The sequence below is a fragment of the Oncorhynchus keta genome, chromosome 34 (genome assembly GCF_023373465.1).
Source record: "Oncorhynchus keta strain PuntledgeMale-10-30-2019 chromosome 34, Oket_V2, whole genome shotgun sequence".
Classification (NCBI taxonomy): Eukaryota; Metazoa; Chordata; class Actinopteri; order Salmoniformes; family Salmonidae; genus Oncorhynchus; species Oncorhynchus keta.
In genome coordinates, this window is record NC_068454.1 from 18,923,098 (window position 1) to 18,939,175 (window position 16,078).

At 42.4% G+C, this 16,078-nt stretch overlaps 1 protein-coding gene and 1 long non-coding RNA gene across 3 annotated transcripts in view; one reads left to right on the forward strand and one right to left on the reverse strand.

The window, feature by feature from the left end:
• Positions 1–16,078, forward strand: part of LOC127915044 (uncharacterized) — a 110,168-nt gene that overhangs the window by 22,665 nt on the left and 71,425 nt on the right. The window lies entirely within an intron of this gene.
• LOC118376217 (nectin-1-like) overlaps positions 1–16,078 on the reverse strand; it is a 32,625-nt gene that overhangs the window by 11,094 nt on the left and 5,453 nt on the right. Inside the window, exons 4-10 of one of the 2 annotated variants that reach the window (XM_052493353.1) lie at positions 13,699–14,004; positions 10,768–10,870; positions 10,399–10,553; positions 9,457–9,559; positions 9,286–9,328; positions 9,086–9,163; positions 7,175–8,977 (exon numbers count right to left, since the gene is read on the reverse strand). In XM_052493353.1, coding sequence (XP_052349313.1) covers positions 9,128–9,163; positions 9,286–9,328; positions 9,457–9,559; positions 10,399–10,553; positions 10,768–10,870; positions 13,699–14,004 — 746 coding nt within the window. In that variant the 3' untranslated portion in view covers positions 7,175–8,977; positions 9,086–9,127. Of the gene's footprint in view, positions 1–7,174; positions 8,978–9,085; positions 9,164–9,285; positions 9,329–9,456; positions 9,560–10,398; positions 10,554–10,767; positions 10,871–13,698; positions 14,005–16,078 lie in introns of those variants that run through there. The other variant, XM_052493352.1, reaches the window with a different exon arrangement.

Below are 16,078 nucleotides of genomic sequence, written 5' to 3' on the forward strand. Positions count from 1 at the left end.
ATTTTGAAGCCGTAACTTGGTGAAAAGGGTACCGTCCCCAATCAAATGGGCAGGTGGAAAGGGTAAATCAGGATCTTGTTAGGTACCTTCTTAGTTACTGTCAGGACCGGCCGGGGGAGTGGGCTGCGTTGGGCAGAATATGCACAAAACTCCCATCACTCCTCCACTAACCTCACACCCTTTCAGTTTGTTCTAGGCTATCAGCCGCCCCTGGCACCCTGGCACCGGAGTCAGATAGAGGCTCCTGCGGTGAATGATTGGTTCCGGCGCACCGAGGAGGTATGGAAAACAGCGCAATCCCATCTCCAGAGTGTCATCCTCCGGCAGAAGGCGCAGGGACATCGTCACCGCAGTGTGGCACCTATCTTTACCCCGGTGACAGGGTCTGGCTTTCTATGAAGGATGTCCTGGACCTTTCTCTCATTTGGAACTACCACAGTCATTGTCCTGACCAACACAAACCGCATCTCTGGGACCGTCCCCAGCGTTGGCAGTGCTCAGCTGATGAAGCAGCGCGTCGGGGGGGGGCCTTAACTTTGGCTCCCCTTCTGTCCAGCTCAGGCATTAGGCATCGCCGGCTGCTGGCAAACACCCTTGACTCATCAACCCCGAACTTGTCTCGTCATCATTGCACACACCTGGTTCTAATCCCCACTCAATCACTGTACAGTGGGGCAAAAAAGTATTTAGGCAGCCACCAATTGTGCAAGTTCTCCCACTTAAAAAGATGAGAGAGGCCTGTAATTTTCATCATAGGTACACTTCAACTATGACAGACAAAATGAGAAAAAAAATCCAGAAAATCACATTGTAGATTTTTTAAAGAATTTATTTGCAAATTATGGTGGAAAATAAGTATTTGGTCACCTACAAACAAGCAAGATTTCTGGCTTTAAATGCCATCACAGTGGGGTTTAGTTATCCACTACCTCTCATCGCTACAGCGGTGGAATCATTTCACAGAGCACAGTTCTTCACAAAACTGGATCTCAGGAGCGAGTATAGTCTGGTGCGTATTCGGGATGGAGACGAGTGGAAAACCGCGTTTAGTACCACATCGGGCCACTATGAGTACCTCGTCCAGCCGTTCTTCAATCCTTTGTAGACGAGATTCTCAGGGACCTGCATGGGCAGAGCGTGGTTGATTATATCGATGACATTCTGATCTACTCAGCCACCCGCGCCGTGCATGTGTCTCTGGTACGCAAGGTGCTTGGTAGACTGCTGGAGCATGACCTATACGTCAAGGCTGAGAAGTGTGTGTTCTCCAAATGAGCCGTCTCCTTCCTGGGTTATCGCATTTCCACCTCGGGGGTGGTGATGGAATGTGACCACATTAAGGCCGTGCATAATTCGCCGACTCGGACAACGGAAAAGGAGGTGCAGCGGTTTTTGATTTTGCCAACTACTACCGGAGGTTTATCCAGGGTTTTGGCCAGGTAGCGGCTCCCATTACCTCACTGCTGAAGGGGGGCCTGGTGCGTTTTCAGTGGTCAACAGAAGCGGACAGAGCTTTCAACAGGTTTAAGGCGCTGTTCACGGATGCACCCGTGTTGGCGCACCCGGACCCCTCTCCAGCATTCATAGTGGAGGTGGACGCGTCCGGGACTGCGGTCGCTGCCGTGCTATCACAGCGCTCGGGTATGCCACCAAAACTCTTTCTTTTCGAGGAAGCTCGGCGATGAGCATGAAGCGAGGGCTAGCCAACGAGAGCGTGGTGGGTAGTATATGGGGCTTTGGTGACAAAACGGACGGCACTGTGATAGACTGCATCCAATTCATTGAGTAGGGTATTGGAGGCTATTTTGAAAATGACGTCGCCGAAGTCGAGGATCGGTAGGATGGTCAGTTTTACAAGGGTATGTTTGGCAGCATGAGTGAAGGAGGCTTTGTTGCGAAATAGGAATCCAATTCTAGATTTAACTTTGGATTGGAGATGTTTGATGTGAGTCTGGAAGGAGAGTTTACAGTCTAACCAGACACCTAGGTATTTGTAGTGGTCCACATATTCTAAGACAGAACCGTCCAGAGTAGTGATGTTGGATGGACGGGCAGGTGCATTCAGCGATCGTTTGAAGAGCATGCATTTAGTTTTACTTGTATTTAAGAGCAATTGGAGGCCATGGAAGGAGAGTTGTAAGGCATTGAAGCTCGTCTGGAGGGTTGTTAACACAGAGTCCAAAGAAGGGCCAGAAGTATACAGAATGGTGTCGTCTGCGTAGAGGTGGATCAGAGACTCACCAGCAGCAAGAGCGACATCACTGATATATACAGAGAAGAGAGTCAGTCCAAGAATTGAACCCTGTGGCACCCCCATAGAGACTGCCAGAGGCCCGGACAACAGACCCTCCGATTTGACACACTGAACTCTATCAGAGAAATAGTTGGTGAACCAGGCGAGACAATCATTTGAGAAACCAAGGCTATCGAGTTTGCAGATGAGGATGTGGTGATTGACAGAGTCGAAAGCCTTGGCCAGGTCAATGAATACGGCTGCACAGTATTGTTTCTTATCGATGGCGGTTAAGATATCATTTAGGACCTTGAGCGTGGTCGAGGTGCACCCATGACCAGCTCTGAAACCAGATTGCATAGCGGAGAAGGTATGGTGGGAATCGAAATGGTAGGTAATCTGTTTGTTGACTTGGCTTTCGAAGACCTTGGAAAGGCAGGGTAGGATAGATATAGGTCTGTAGCAGTTTGGGTCAAGAGTGTCCCCCACCTTGGAAGAGTGGGATGACCGCAGCTGCTTTCCAATCTTTGGGAATCTCAGACGACACGAAAGAGATGTTGAACAGGCTAGTAATAGGGCAGATCATTTTTTAGAAAGAAAGGGTCTAGATTGTCTAGCCCGGCTGATTTGTAGGGGTCCAGATTTTGCAGCTCTTTCAGAACATCAGCTGACTGGATTTGGGAGAAGGAGAAATGGGGAAGGCTTGGGCGAGTAATGCATGTTTTATATTTTATATCAGCGTTTTGTGTAGCGCCTGCAGGGTTGTAATATGCTAGCTCCTTCGTTTACTGCTGGTGCAGATGGTGCAGGCTATCAGATAATAGCTTCTTATGCTTTCGCCGAAAAGCATTTTTAAAATCTGACATGTTGGCTGGATTCACAACGAGTGTAGCTTTAATTGAGTATCTTACATGTGTGATTTAATGAAAGTTGGAATTTTATAGAATTTTTTATGAATTTGGCGCTCTGCATTTCCCCTGACAATTGGCCAGTTGAGACATATGCATCCCATCTATCCTTAAGAGGTTTTAACAAACTATAGTTTTGGAAAGTTGGTTAGGACATCTACTTTGTGCATGACACAAGTAATTTTTGCAACAATTGTTTATGGTCAGATGATTATTTCACTTATAATTCACTGTATCACAATTCCAGTGGGTTAGACGAATGACAATGCTAAGTTGACTGTGCCTTTACACAACATGGAAAATTCCAGAAGATGACGTCGTGCCTTTAGAATTTTCGATTAGGCTAATTGACATAATTTGAGTCAATTGGAGGTGTACCTGTGGATGTATTTCAAGGCATACCTTCAAACTCAGTGCCTCTTTGCTTGACATCATGGGAAAATCTAAAGAAATCAGCCAATTGTAGACCTCCACAAGTCTGGTTCATTCTTGGGAGCAATTTCCAAATGCCTGAAGGTACCACATTCATCCGTACAAACAATAGTGTGCAAGTATAAACACCATGGGAACACGCAGCCGTCACACCACTCAGGAAGGAGACGTGTTCTGTCTCCTAGAGATGAACATACTTTGGTGCGAAAAGTGCAAATCAATCCCAGAATGACAGTAACAGACCGTGTGAAGATTCTGGAGGAAACAAGTACAGTTGTATCTATATCCACAGTAAAACGAGTCCTATATCGACATAACCTGAAAGGTCGCTGAGCAACAGGGAAGCCACTGCTCCAAAACCACCATATAAAAGCCACACTACGGTTTGCAACTGCACTTGGGGATGAAGATCACACTTTTTGGAGAAATGTCCTCTGGTCTGATGAAACAAAACTAGAACTGTTTGGCCATAATGACCATCGTTATGTTTGGAAGAAAAAGGGGGAGGCTTGCAAGCCGAAGAACACCATCCAAATCTTGAAGAATGGGGGTGGCAGAATCATGTTGTGGGGGTGCTTTGCTGCAGGAGGGACTGGTGCACTTCACAAATTAGATGGCATCATTTAGCAGGAAAATGTTGTGTATATATTAAAGCAACATCTCAAGACATCAGTCAGGAAGTTGAAGCTTGGTCGCAAATGGGTCTTCAAATGGACAATGACCCCAAGCATACTTCCAAAGTTGTGGCAAAATGGCTTAAGGACAACAAAGTCAAGGTAATGGAGTGGCCATCATAAAGCCCTGACCAAAATGCCATAGAAAATTTGTGGGCAGAACTGCAAAAGTGTGCGCGATCAAGGAGGCGTGCAAACCTGACTCAGTTACACCAGCTCTGTCAGCGGGAATGGGGCAAAATTCCCCAAACTTAATGTGGGAAGCTTGTGGAAGGCTAACCGAACCGTTTGAACCAAGTTAAACCATTTAATGGCAATGCTACCAAATACGAATTGAGTGTATGTAAACTGCTGACCCACTGGGAATGTGATGAAAGAAATAAAAGCTGAAATAAATCATTCTCTATACTATTATTCTGACATTTCACATCCTTAAAATAAAGTGGTGATCCTAACTGACCTGAGACAGGGAAATGTTTGCTAGGATTAAATGTCAGGAATTTTGAAAAACTGAGTTTAAATGTTCTTGGCTAAGGTGTATGTAAACTTCTGACTTCAACTGTATATAGAGTGTCTTAACAGGGTGTTAGGCCACCACGGCCTGCCAGGTCAGCTTCAATGCGCCTTCGCATCGATTCTAATAATGGACTTAGATCTCAGAGTAACAGCATATTACAAAATTTAGGAACTTGGCCGAAGGCTTAGCTAGGCTTAGCAGCCTCCAGTATTTATGCTGCAGTAGTTTATGTGTCGGGGGCTCGGGTCAGTTTGTTATATCTGGAATACTTCTCCTGTCCTATTCGGTGTCCTGTGTGAATTTAAGTGTGCTCTCTCTAATTCTCTCTTTCTTTCTCTCTCTCAGAGGCCCTGAGCCCTAGGACCATGCCTCAGGACTACCTGACATGATGACTCCTTGCTGTCCACAGTCCACCTGGCCGTGCTGCTGCTCCCGTTTCAACTGTTCTGCCTTATTATTATTCGACCATGCTGGTCATTTATGAACATTTGAACATCTTGGCCATGTTCTGTTTTAATCTCCACCCGGCACAGCCAGGTTCCTCTCTAGGTTTCTTCCTAGGTTTTGGCCTTTCAAGGGAGTTTTTCCTAGCCACCATGCTTCTACACCTGCATGTTTTTGCTGTGTATGCACTGTACTTTTGAATTCTATGTGTTCTTTTGTATTTTCTGCTAGCCTTCTGGCCAGGTCTCCCTTTTCTGGCCCCAAATGGGACTTTCTGGCTAAATAAAGGTTAAATAAAAAATATTATAAAAGTAGCAATTCTTTACATAAGGCACACAACACGTAAACATATAATTATAATAATATAAAATAATAATAATGATAATATAATAATACTATAATAATTGGTAGACTCAGTCAAACTTCTGAATGATTTTTAACAGTTTACAATATGTTCAAAAGCACTGAAACTAAAGAGTAGTTAAAAATATATTCTCAGGAAGGAAACAACTGCTAACCGTCTAACAGAAATTCTAAATATCATTCTTTATCTCTGATGCAAGTTTGGTGGTTGCAACCACACTGTAGTTTTCACTGACTTGCTTCTTCTTCCTTCTTCTTCTCCTTTTTTGAGTGGTCAAACAGCTACTGTTCACTGCAGTGCCTGGTCACTAGAGATATTGGATCATTTTGAATTTCACTGAAGAATGAAATGCATGTCCCACTCAGAATAGAATAGGATTAATTAGCATCCAACCAATCAGTATGTGTGAATAAAACCAACACAAAGAAACGTACACTAGTAATGTACACACACACCAACCACTGCCACTACCACCCATAAACCAACAGGCATGTCTCTTCTTGTTGATTAAAAGGCAGAAGTGCACACTAGGTTAACCTTTAGGAATGCTTTAACCTGATAAGAATTAACGTATTTTGGAAGATTGGGTTGGGAGGAAGTTGAGGCTAAAACAGTTCATAGATCAGGAGGGAATCAATCTGCCTTGTACCCACATGTGGTCTATAATAGCCACTCCCATATCATCAATCAAGCAGACAGAGCCACAACGACCAGGAAACAGCTTGTCCCTGTGTGTTCCTAGTTCCAAGGCTGAAATACAAGGACTTTACAGTGCACGAAGCAAAGCAAGGCCTTGTGAAAATTGTGTGTACATTTTGAACAAGACATGACATAACATTCTCTTTCTAACAATTAACTTAGTGAAAAGATCTGCATTGTATCTAGACCTGCATTCTAGCTAATAATATAGGGAAAAGACCTGCATTATAACTACGAACTACGTACAGTAACTACTGGTGGGCAAAAATGCCATGCTACACTAATACTAGGCTAAAACAACAAATAATATAGGGTTAATCAGGGATAGGGTTAATGTATGGATCATAAGGCAGCTGTTAGTGGAGCTTCTGTCCCCAGTGGATCACTAAGCATGGGTGACAGGTAGCCTCGTGGTTAGAGTGTTGGGCTTGTAACTGAAAGCTTGGAAGATCAAATCCCAGAGCTTACAAGATAAAAAATATGTTGTTCTTGCATCTGAACAAGACAGTTAGCTCACTGTTCCTAGGCTGCCATTGAAAATAAGAATGTGTTCTTAACTGACATGCCTAGTTAGGTTTTAAAACAACTAGCCACACCTTTGGTTTTATGGTTCCTCTTATAACTGCTCCCTGTACCAAGACTACATAAGGCTGCATAATATGAAGGAACTCATTTTAGAGCAGCTGCAAGTACCACCATCAGCCAGGGTTTGGCTAGTCATTACTGAAAATATTCTCCATTTACATGTCATTTAGATTATACAGTGGGGCAAAAAAGTATTTAGTCAGCCACCAATTGTGCAAGTTCTCCCACTTAAAAAGATGAGAGAGGCCTGTAATTTTCATCATAGGTACACTTCAACTATGACAGACAAAATGAGAAACAAAAATCCAGAAATTCACATTGTAGGATTTTGAATTAATTTATTTGCAAATTATGGTGGAAAATAAGTATTCGGTCACCTACAAACAAGCAAGATTTCTGGCTCTCACAGACCTAAGAGGCTCCTCTGTCCTCCACTCGTTACCTGTATTAATGGCACCAGTTTGAACTTGTTATCAGTATAAAAGACACCTGTCCACAACCTAAAACAGTCACACTCCAAACTCCACTATGGCCAAAACCAAAGAGCTGTCAAAGGACACCAGAAACAAAATTGTAGACCTGCCCCAGGCTGGGAAGACTGAATATGCAATTGGTAAGCAGCTTGGTTTGAAGAAATCAACTGGGGGAGCAATTATTAGGAAATGGAAGACATACAAGACCACTGATAATCTCCCTCGATCTGGGGCTCCATGCAAGATCTCACCCGTGGGGTCAAAATGATCACAACAGTGAGCAAAAATCCCAGAACCACACGGGGGGACCTAGTGAATGACCTGCAGAGAGCTGGGACCAAAGTAACAAAACCTACCATCAGTAACACACTACGCCGCCAGGGACTCAAATCCTGCAGTGCCAGACATGTCCCCCTGCTTAAGCCAGTACATGTCCAGGCCCATCTGACGTTTGCTAGAGAGCATTTGGATGATCCAGAAGAAGATTGGGAGAATGTCATATGGTCAGATAAAACCAAAATATAACTTTTTGGTAAAAACTCAACTCGTCGTGTTTGGAGGACAAAGAGTTGCATCCAAAGAACACCATACCTACTGTGAAGCATGGGGGTGGAAACATCATGCTTTGGGGCTGTTTTTCTGCAAAGGGACCAGGACGACTGATCCGTGTAAAGGAAAGAATGAATGGGGCCATGTATCGTGAAATTTTGAGTGAAAACCTCCTTCCATCAGCAAGGGCATTGAAGATGAAACGTGGCTGGGTCTTTCAGCATGACAATGATCCCAAACACACTGCCCGGGCAACGAAGGAGTGGCTTTGTCAGAAGCATTTCAAGGTCCTGGAGTGGCCTAGTCAGTCTCCAGATCTCAACCCCATAGAAAATCTTTGGAGGGAGTTGAAAGTCTGTGTTACCCAGCAACAGCCCCAAAACATCACTGCTCTAGAGGAGATCTGCATGGAGTGATGGGCCAAAATACCAGCAACAGTGTGTGAAAACCTTGTGAAGACTTACAGAAAACGTTTGACAAAATACTTTTTTGCCCCACTGTACCTGGCCTCCCATTAGTTGGCTTCAACATGCACCATTCATATATAATTACATACAGGAGAGTTATTGTTGCCGCTTAAGCAACAATGCCCCTCCACCACGGCAAGTCAGAGTCCATGAGAGGGGAACAAAAAACTGAAACGAGGACCAGCACTATTTAATGCTGTGGTGGAGGAGGGGCCAAGCTGAGGTTTCTAATGTCACAGAGAATCCTGCATAGGGTCCCTGTTCATTAGGCTCTCAAGTGGTGCAGTGGTCTAAGACACTGCACCTCAGTGCTAGAGAGGTCACTACAGACAACCTGGTTTGAATCCAGACTGTATCACAACTGGCTGTGATTGGGAGTCCAATAGGGCATTGCACAATTGGCCCAGCGTTGTCCGAGTTTGGCGGGTGTAGGCCGTCATTGTAAATAAGAATTTGTCCTTAAGTGACTTGCCTAGTTAAATAAAGGTTGAATATATATTTTAAAGTTGTAGAACGTGCCTGTTCTTTGCAAATGGCTGTAGCATTGGAGAATGTGCAGACTGGAATTCTTCCCCCACACAGTACATGTCTGTGATTCTTCTGGCATCTGTCCTCAGCCTGTCCAGTGATTTCTTTAAAAAAGCACAATAATCATACCTCATGAATTGACATTACCTCAAACAAGATATAAATAATATTAAAAATAGAAAATAATAATTTAAAAAATGTGTGTTCCTTACATCACGTTACTTCTCCCTTATCCGCCTTCCTGGTTTGGAGTGTCAGAACCCAGACGTCCCAGGTTCATCTTCCTCAACCTTGTCATCAGATATTACAACAGTATTATTACATAGCAAAAAGTGGCTGATGAGATAGATTAATCACGCAACAATGGTAGATTAATCACGCAACAGTGGTGGACTTTAACATAGTCACATACCTGTGGTGGTGCCTGGAACTGTTGATTGGCAATGATTGGACTCCTGGAAAATCGTCAAGAAAAAAACATAATCTGAATTTGATCCAAATAAATATATGATCATCAAATAAAAAAATAAAAAAATGTCATAATGGAAAATTCTGTTCATGATATTACAGTAGTTGATATTACCAAGGAAATACTGTATTTTTGCACCGGTACCATATGAGTGCAGCCGCAGCAACAATCAGACAGAGAATGACAACGAGTAGAACCCAACAGGCAGCAGAGGACTCTTTGAAGAGAGAGGGGATACAATTAATATAACAAACAGTCTTAATTTACAATGACATTTTTTTTATTTTACCTTTACTTTACTAGGCAAGTCAGTTAAGAACAAATTCTTATTTTCAATGACGGCCTAGGAACAGTGGGTTAACTGCCTGTTCAGGGGCAGAACGACAGATTTGTACCTTATCAGCTCGGGGATTTGAACTTGCAACATTCCGGTTACTAGTCCAACGCTCTAACCACTAGGCTACCCTGCCGCCCCATGTAATCTTGTTTCCCTAGCAACCACAATGGCTCTGATGCAAATGCTTCCTGCAGAAAGCAACGATATAATACCAGGTTATAAGACATGTACACATGCAGTAAGAGATAAGTGTATCATGACCATCTTAGTTAGTGGTTATACAGTAACTTCCAATAGAAAGGATAATGAGGCCATAAGTCTAATACTAACACATGCAGTGAAAGTTAAGTGAGCATCTTGCTCAACTTTGTTATCCATGCTACATCACATTTCTCAACCTCATATATATGTATGTGTTTTATGTGTATACCAGGAAAGCCTGTATATTTATCAGACACATTTCTCTATGGGACAATAAAGTATTCAATAAATCAGACAATCAATCAATTATAAGCAACTAGTATGAATAGTGTGTGTGTGTGTGTGTGTGTGTGTGTGTGTGTGTGTGTGTGTGTGTGTGTGTGTGTGTGTGTGTGTGTGTGTGTGTGTGTGTGTGTGTGTGTGTGTGTGTGTGTGTGTGTGTGTGTGTGTGTGTGTGTGTGTGTGTGTGTGTGTGTGTGTGTGTGTGTGTGTGTGTGTGTGTCTCAGGTGCATCTCACCAGAGGATGTGTGTACATAGAGGGAGCCAGTTGCCTGTCCGTAGGGGTTGGAGGTCTCACAGACATAAAGACCATTCAACTCAGAGCTGAGACTGAGGAATTGCAGTATGTCTCCCTCAGCTTTCACTGAAGACTCAGGCCATGGCTGGACCACTCTGAGGGGGAGAGAGAGAGGAGGAGAGGGGCTGAGTATCTGTGTGTGACTGTGTGTGTGCATGTGTGCGTGCGTGTGTGTGTTAAAGACAAAGGCATGATTTGACTGCCAGCATAATTCAACAACTGTCCTTTAGCTAATTTAGATATCACGCCTTAACAAGTGCAGATAACAATTACATTTAAACTGGTTTGAACTTGTTTAGGAGTGAGTACCTGCTCCAGGTGTAGCTGGGTTGTGGGTTGCCATCTGCTACACATAGGAAGACTGTGGTTTTAGAGGCCTCACTAAGTGTGATGTTCACAGTCTGAGGTGGATCTATATGAGAGAGAGAGATAGAAAGAGAGAGAGAGAGAGAGAGAGAGACAAACACCAAATTGAGACTCTGCACGCAGAATTCTGCAAAAATATCCTCCGTGTACCAGGTAAAACACCAAATAATGCATGCAGAGCAGAATTAGGCCGATACCCACTAATTATCAAAATCCAGAAAAGAGCCATTAAATTCTACAACCACCTAAAAGGAAGCGATTCACAAACCTTCCATAACAAAGCCATCACCTACAGAGAGATGAACCTGGAGAAGAGTCCCCTAAGCAAGCTGGTCCTGGGGCTCTGTTCACAAACACAAACACACCCTACAGAGCCCCAGGACAACAGCACAATTAGACCCAACCAAATCATGAGAAAACAAAAAGATAATGACTTAACACATTGGAAAGAATTAACAAAAAAACAGAGCAAACTAGAATGCTATTTGGCCCTACACAGAGAGTACACAGCGGCAGAATACCTGACCACTGTGACTGACCCAAAATTAAGGAAAGCTTTGACTATGTACAGACTCAGTGAGCATACCCTTGCTATTGAGAAAGGCCGCCGTAGGCAGACAAGGCTCTCAAGAGAAGACAGGCTATGTGCTCACTGCCCACAAAATGAGGTGGAAACTGAGCTGCACTTCCTAACCTCCTGCCCAATGTATGACCATATTAGAGATACATATTTCCCCCAGATCACACAGATCCACAAAGAATTCGAAAACAAATCCAATTTTGAAAAACTCCCATATCTACTGGGTGAAATTCCACAGTGTGCCATCACAGCAGCAAGATTTGTGACCCGTTGCCACGAGAAAAGGGCAACCAGTGAAGAACAAACACCATTGTAAATACAACCCATATTTATGCTTATTTATTTTATCTTGTGTCCTTTAACTATTTGTACATTGTATATATATATATATATATATATAATATGACATTTGTAATGTCTTTACTGTTTTGAAACTTCTGTATGTGTAATGTTTACTGTTCATTTTTGTTGTTTTTCACTTTATATATTCACTTTGTATGTTGTCTACCTCACTTGCTTTGGCAATGTTAACACATGTTTCCCATGCCAATAAAGCCCTTGAATTGAATTTAATTTAATTGAGAGAGAGAGAGAGAGAGAGAGAGAGAGAGAGAGAGAGAGAGAGAGAGAGAGAGAGAGAGAGAGAGAGAGAGAGAGAGAGAGAGAGAGAGAGAGAGAGAGCGAGAGCGAGCGAACACTGGCTCTGTATTTATACACACACAGTATATGAGTTCATTCCACATGTTTATGAAGTTACTTCCCTCAGGTCATCTGCCACCATTATCTTTCAGTTCAGGCTTCTTCCATTACAATGGTGGCAGGAACCCACCCTCCTTTGTGTGCCCCTCTGACCTCGGTATGTCCAGCTGTCCTATGCACTCATGGCCTTGCTTTGGTTTCCTGTCCTCTACAATAGACAATGCACTTAACCCTAAGCATTTATGTATTTTATGGCTTTGGCCATTATGTCTGTTATTTCTTGGTTTCCTGTTCATACCAGAATGGCAAATGCACTCTAAGTGTGTCCTCTTCCCTCTTGTGGTCTAATGTACATCTTTGCTGTACAGTATTATGTTTGTCCCTATATGTACCGTTTGCTCCCACACTACTCTGTTCTTTATTTTACTATTATTATTACTATCCTGATGCCTAGTCACTTGACCCTGCTTTCATGTACATATCTACCTCAACTACCTGTACCTCGTACCTCTGCACGTTGATCTGGTACTGGTACTCCTTGCATATAGCTCAATTCTTGCGTATTTTATTTTTATTCCTCTTGTGTTAGTTACTATTGAATTTATTTTTTAAACTCTGCATCGTTGGGAAAGGATTTTAAGCAAGCATTTCACTGTAAAGTCTACACCAGTTGTAGTCGGCGTATGTGATTAGCAACATTGAATTTTCTTTGATTTGAGAGACAGAGAAAGAGAAACAGAGAGGTGATTACAGTTACTGCAGGTATAGAATGTAAAAAGACCTACACTCACACACCAATACCAAGACAGCTATATTACAACTATAACAATGACAGGAGTGGAACTTTAATCCACAGATTTGTTTGATTTTAATTGAACGTTTGTTTAAGTAGGCAAGTCAGTTAAGAACACATTCTTATTTACAATTATAGCCTAGGAACAGTGGGTTAACTGCCTTGTTCAGGGGCAGAACGACAGATGTTTACCTTGTCAGCTCAGGGATTCAATCTTGCAACCTTTCAGTTACTGGCTCAAAGCTCAGATGAGGCAAAACCTTATCTTCCTTAATTTCAGTTTGATTACTTTCAGTAGAGGAGCGGTACAAAGAAAGCCTTGTAAAGGTCCATACCACTCTGTGCCTCAGAACTATGTTTAAGCTAAAGAAAATAACAGTTGTTACGGGCTAGATCAAAGGCTTTCCTCGGTTGAAAGGGTTTTACCTGGAACCCAAAAGGTTTAGACCTGGAACTAATAGGAGGTTATTCAAAGGGTTCTCCTATTTTGAAAGACAAAAAACAAAATTTTTGGTTCTAGGATAGCACCTTATTTTCTAAGAATGTATAGACAGACTGGGACTGGTTAGAGGGGCTACTAGGCTACAGCCAGTGAAGACAGTGACACTATACATACAGTGGATGTCTATGGTCTATGACAGTGATAGTGGAATATATATTTACAGTGGATGTCTATAGTGAAGGAGAGTGCTAGTATAATATATACTTACGTTAGATGTATATGGTGTAGGACAGTGGTAGTAGAATATATTTACTGTGTCTGACGATAGGGTAGGGCAGTAGTAGTGGAGTGTATACTTACAGTGGATGTCTAAGTTGTAGTTGTAGCTCCTTTCTGTTGCCAGGGCAGACTGGTTGACCACACACTGGACCTGCTGCTGATTGGCTGCTCTGGTTGGCAACCCAAGCAGGTGGCTGAGTACTGTGGTGGTTCCATTGGTGTGCTGTGTGAAGTTAGTCACTGTCCTCAACAAACTGCCAAATGCACCCGTCTTCCATGTCACTTCTGCCTGTGGCTTGGCACCAGCAGCCACACAGGTTGCCAAGACAACCTCATTTTCCCCAGTGACAGGAGGAACATCAACTGTCACACTCACTACTGGAGGAACTGTGGCCAGAAACAAAAAAAACAGAGAACAGAAAACATGAACAAGTAACTCATTGTAAATGTTGAACTATACATGGAACTACCAAAACAGACCTCACATCACATGAAATGCTCATGTTATATGTCCAACAAACTTTAAATAAACCATATCATGTTCTCTATCTGGCCAATTACAATATACATTAGTAGCGACACATTTACTGTATTGTAGGTTTAGGCAAATACAGTTTTAACAGGTTTCAGCTCACCTTGATGAGAGTTACCTGCACCTGAGGGATTAAGTTTCACACACACATCCCAAAATCTGTTTTTCAGCTTCAGCAGTTCCACTGAAAATCATTCACAGGTCAGTGATTATACTGTTAATGAATGCAGGATATAGTGGTGTATTCTGTATATTCCAACATCTGTTCCACCATTAGGGAAACCATTGATGCCTGTACTCTACTGGTTTACAGCTTGAGTAAGAGGATACACTCTCAGAAAGGAAGGTGCTACGTACAACCACATAGAGTTCTTTAGTTGTCCCCATATGGGATCCCTTTTTGGTTCTACCTAGAACCCTCTCGTAGGGTTCTTCCATAGAATTACGAATGAGAATTGGATATCTATGTGTTCTTCATAGATCCCCCTTTAAATGGTTCTGCCAAGAACCCTCTATAAGTAATACAATCTATTTCAAAATGTTTTATTGTCACATACACCGGATAATTGCAGTGAGATTTGTTGTTTTTCAGGGTCAGCCATAGTAGTACAGCACAGCTGGAGCAAATTAGGTTTAAGTGTCTTCCTCAACCAGAATGAAGATATCGAACAATTGGAACTTTTAATCACCTACAACATGCATTTTAGAAAGACTGCCAGGTCAGGCAAATTTGATAAAATATCTACCTAAATAATCTAAACTGGAACTACTGTCTCAGTAACGGGCGCTATAAGTCCAACTATTAAAAGATCGGAAAAATTGAGACAAATATTGTCATTTTTTTCCCATGTAACATAAGGTTAATCAATTCAGATACAAACACACAGATATTGAAACAAACAAATCTATCTGCAATAGAAAATGCTGGGAAATATGATAATGATGGGCATGGTTTTGGGGTGTTTAGTCTTCTCCAAGCTCTGATGCTGCTGATGGTCATTAGTAGCCTACCAAACGTGCTCACTGCTTGGTACTCTGCACACTATTGTCCATCTAATCACTCTGACACCATTGCAAAGGTAATTGAAAATCTATTCAAACACATTTCTATAGGCTATGCAATTGCATGAGAAAACAGTTATGATGGCCTCTATTAAAAAGGGGAGGAGGTAGCCCATCAGCTTTCTATAGGCTAGACCAATGGTGTAAAGTACTTAATAATACAAGTATTACCTTTACTCCACTACCTTCCTAAAGAAAATAATGTACATTTTACTCAATAAAAAAGATTTTTCCTGGCAGCTAAAGGTACTCCTTACATTTAAAATGCTCAAGCAGGACAGAATTATGGCACCTATCAATATACCGCTTTGTCATCCCTACTGCCTATGATCTGGCAGACTCACGAAACACAACTAACGTGTTTGTAAATTACGTCTGAGTGTGCACCTGTCTGTCCCTAATTAAAAATAAGAAGAAGACTGTGCCCTCTGGTTTGCTAAAAATAAGGAATATGATGTATAGCATTTACTTTGACAATTGAGTACTTTTTATACCACTGTACTTTAGTATATTTAACTTATAACCTATATTTAGTTGAACCTTTATTGAACTAGGCAAGTCAGTTAAGAACAAATTATTATTTACAATGGCGGCCTACCCCAGCCAAACCCAGAGTGCACCTCCCTATGGGACTCCCAATCCCAGCCAGATGTGATGCAGCCTGGATTCAAATCAGCTACTGCAGTGACGCCTCTTGCACTGAGATGCAGTGTCTGAGATCACTGCGCCACTCGGGAGCCCAAAATTATGTGTGCTTATTATAGACGTATTACGGACACAGTATGTTTTACATTAGTTATTTTGTGTTCAACCCCTCCCATCTATCTCTTAACCCCATCTATATTGGATTTCTATTTGCCATATATT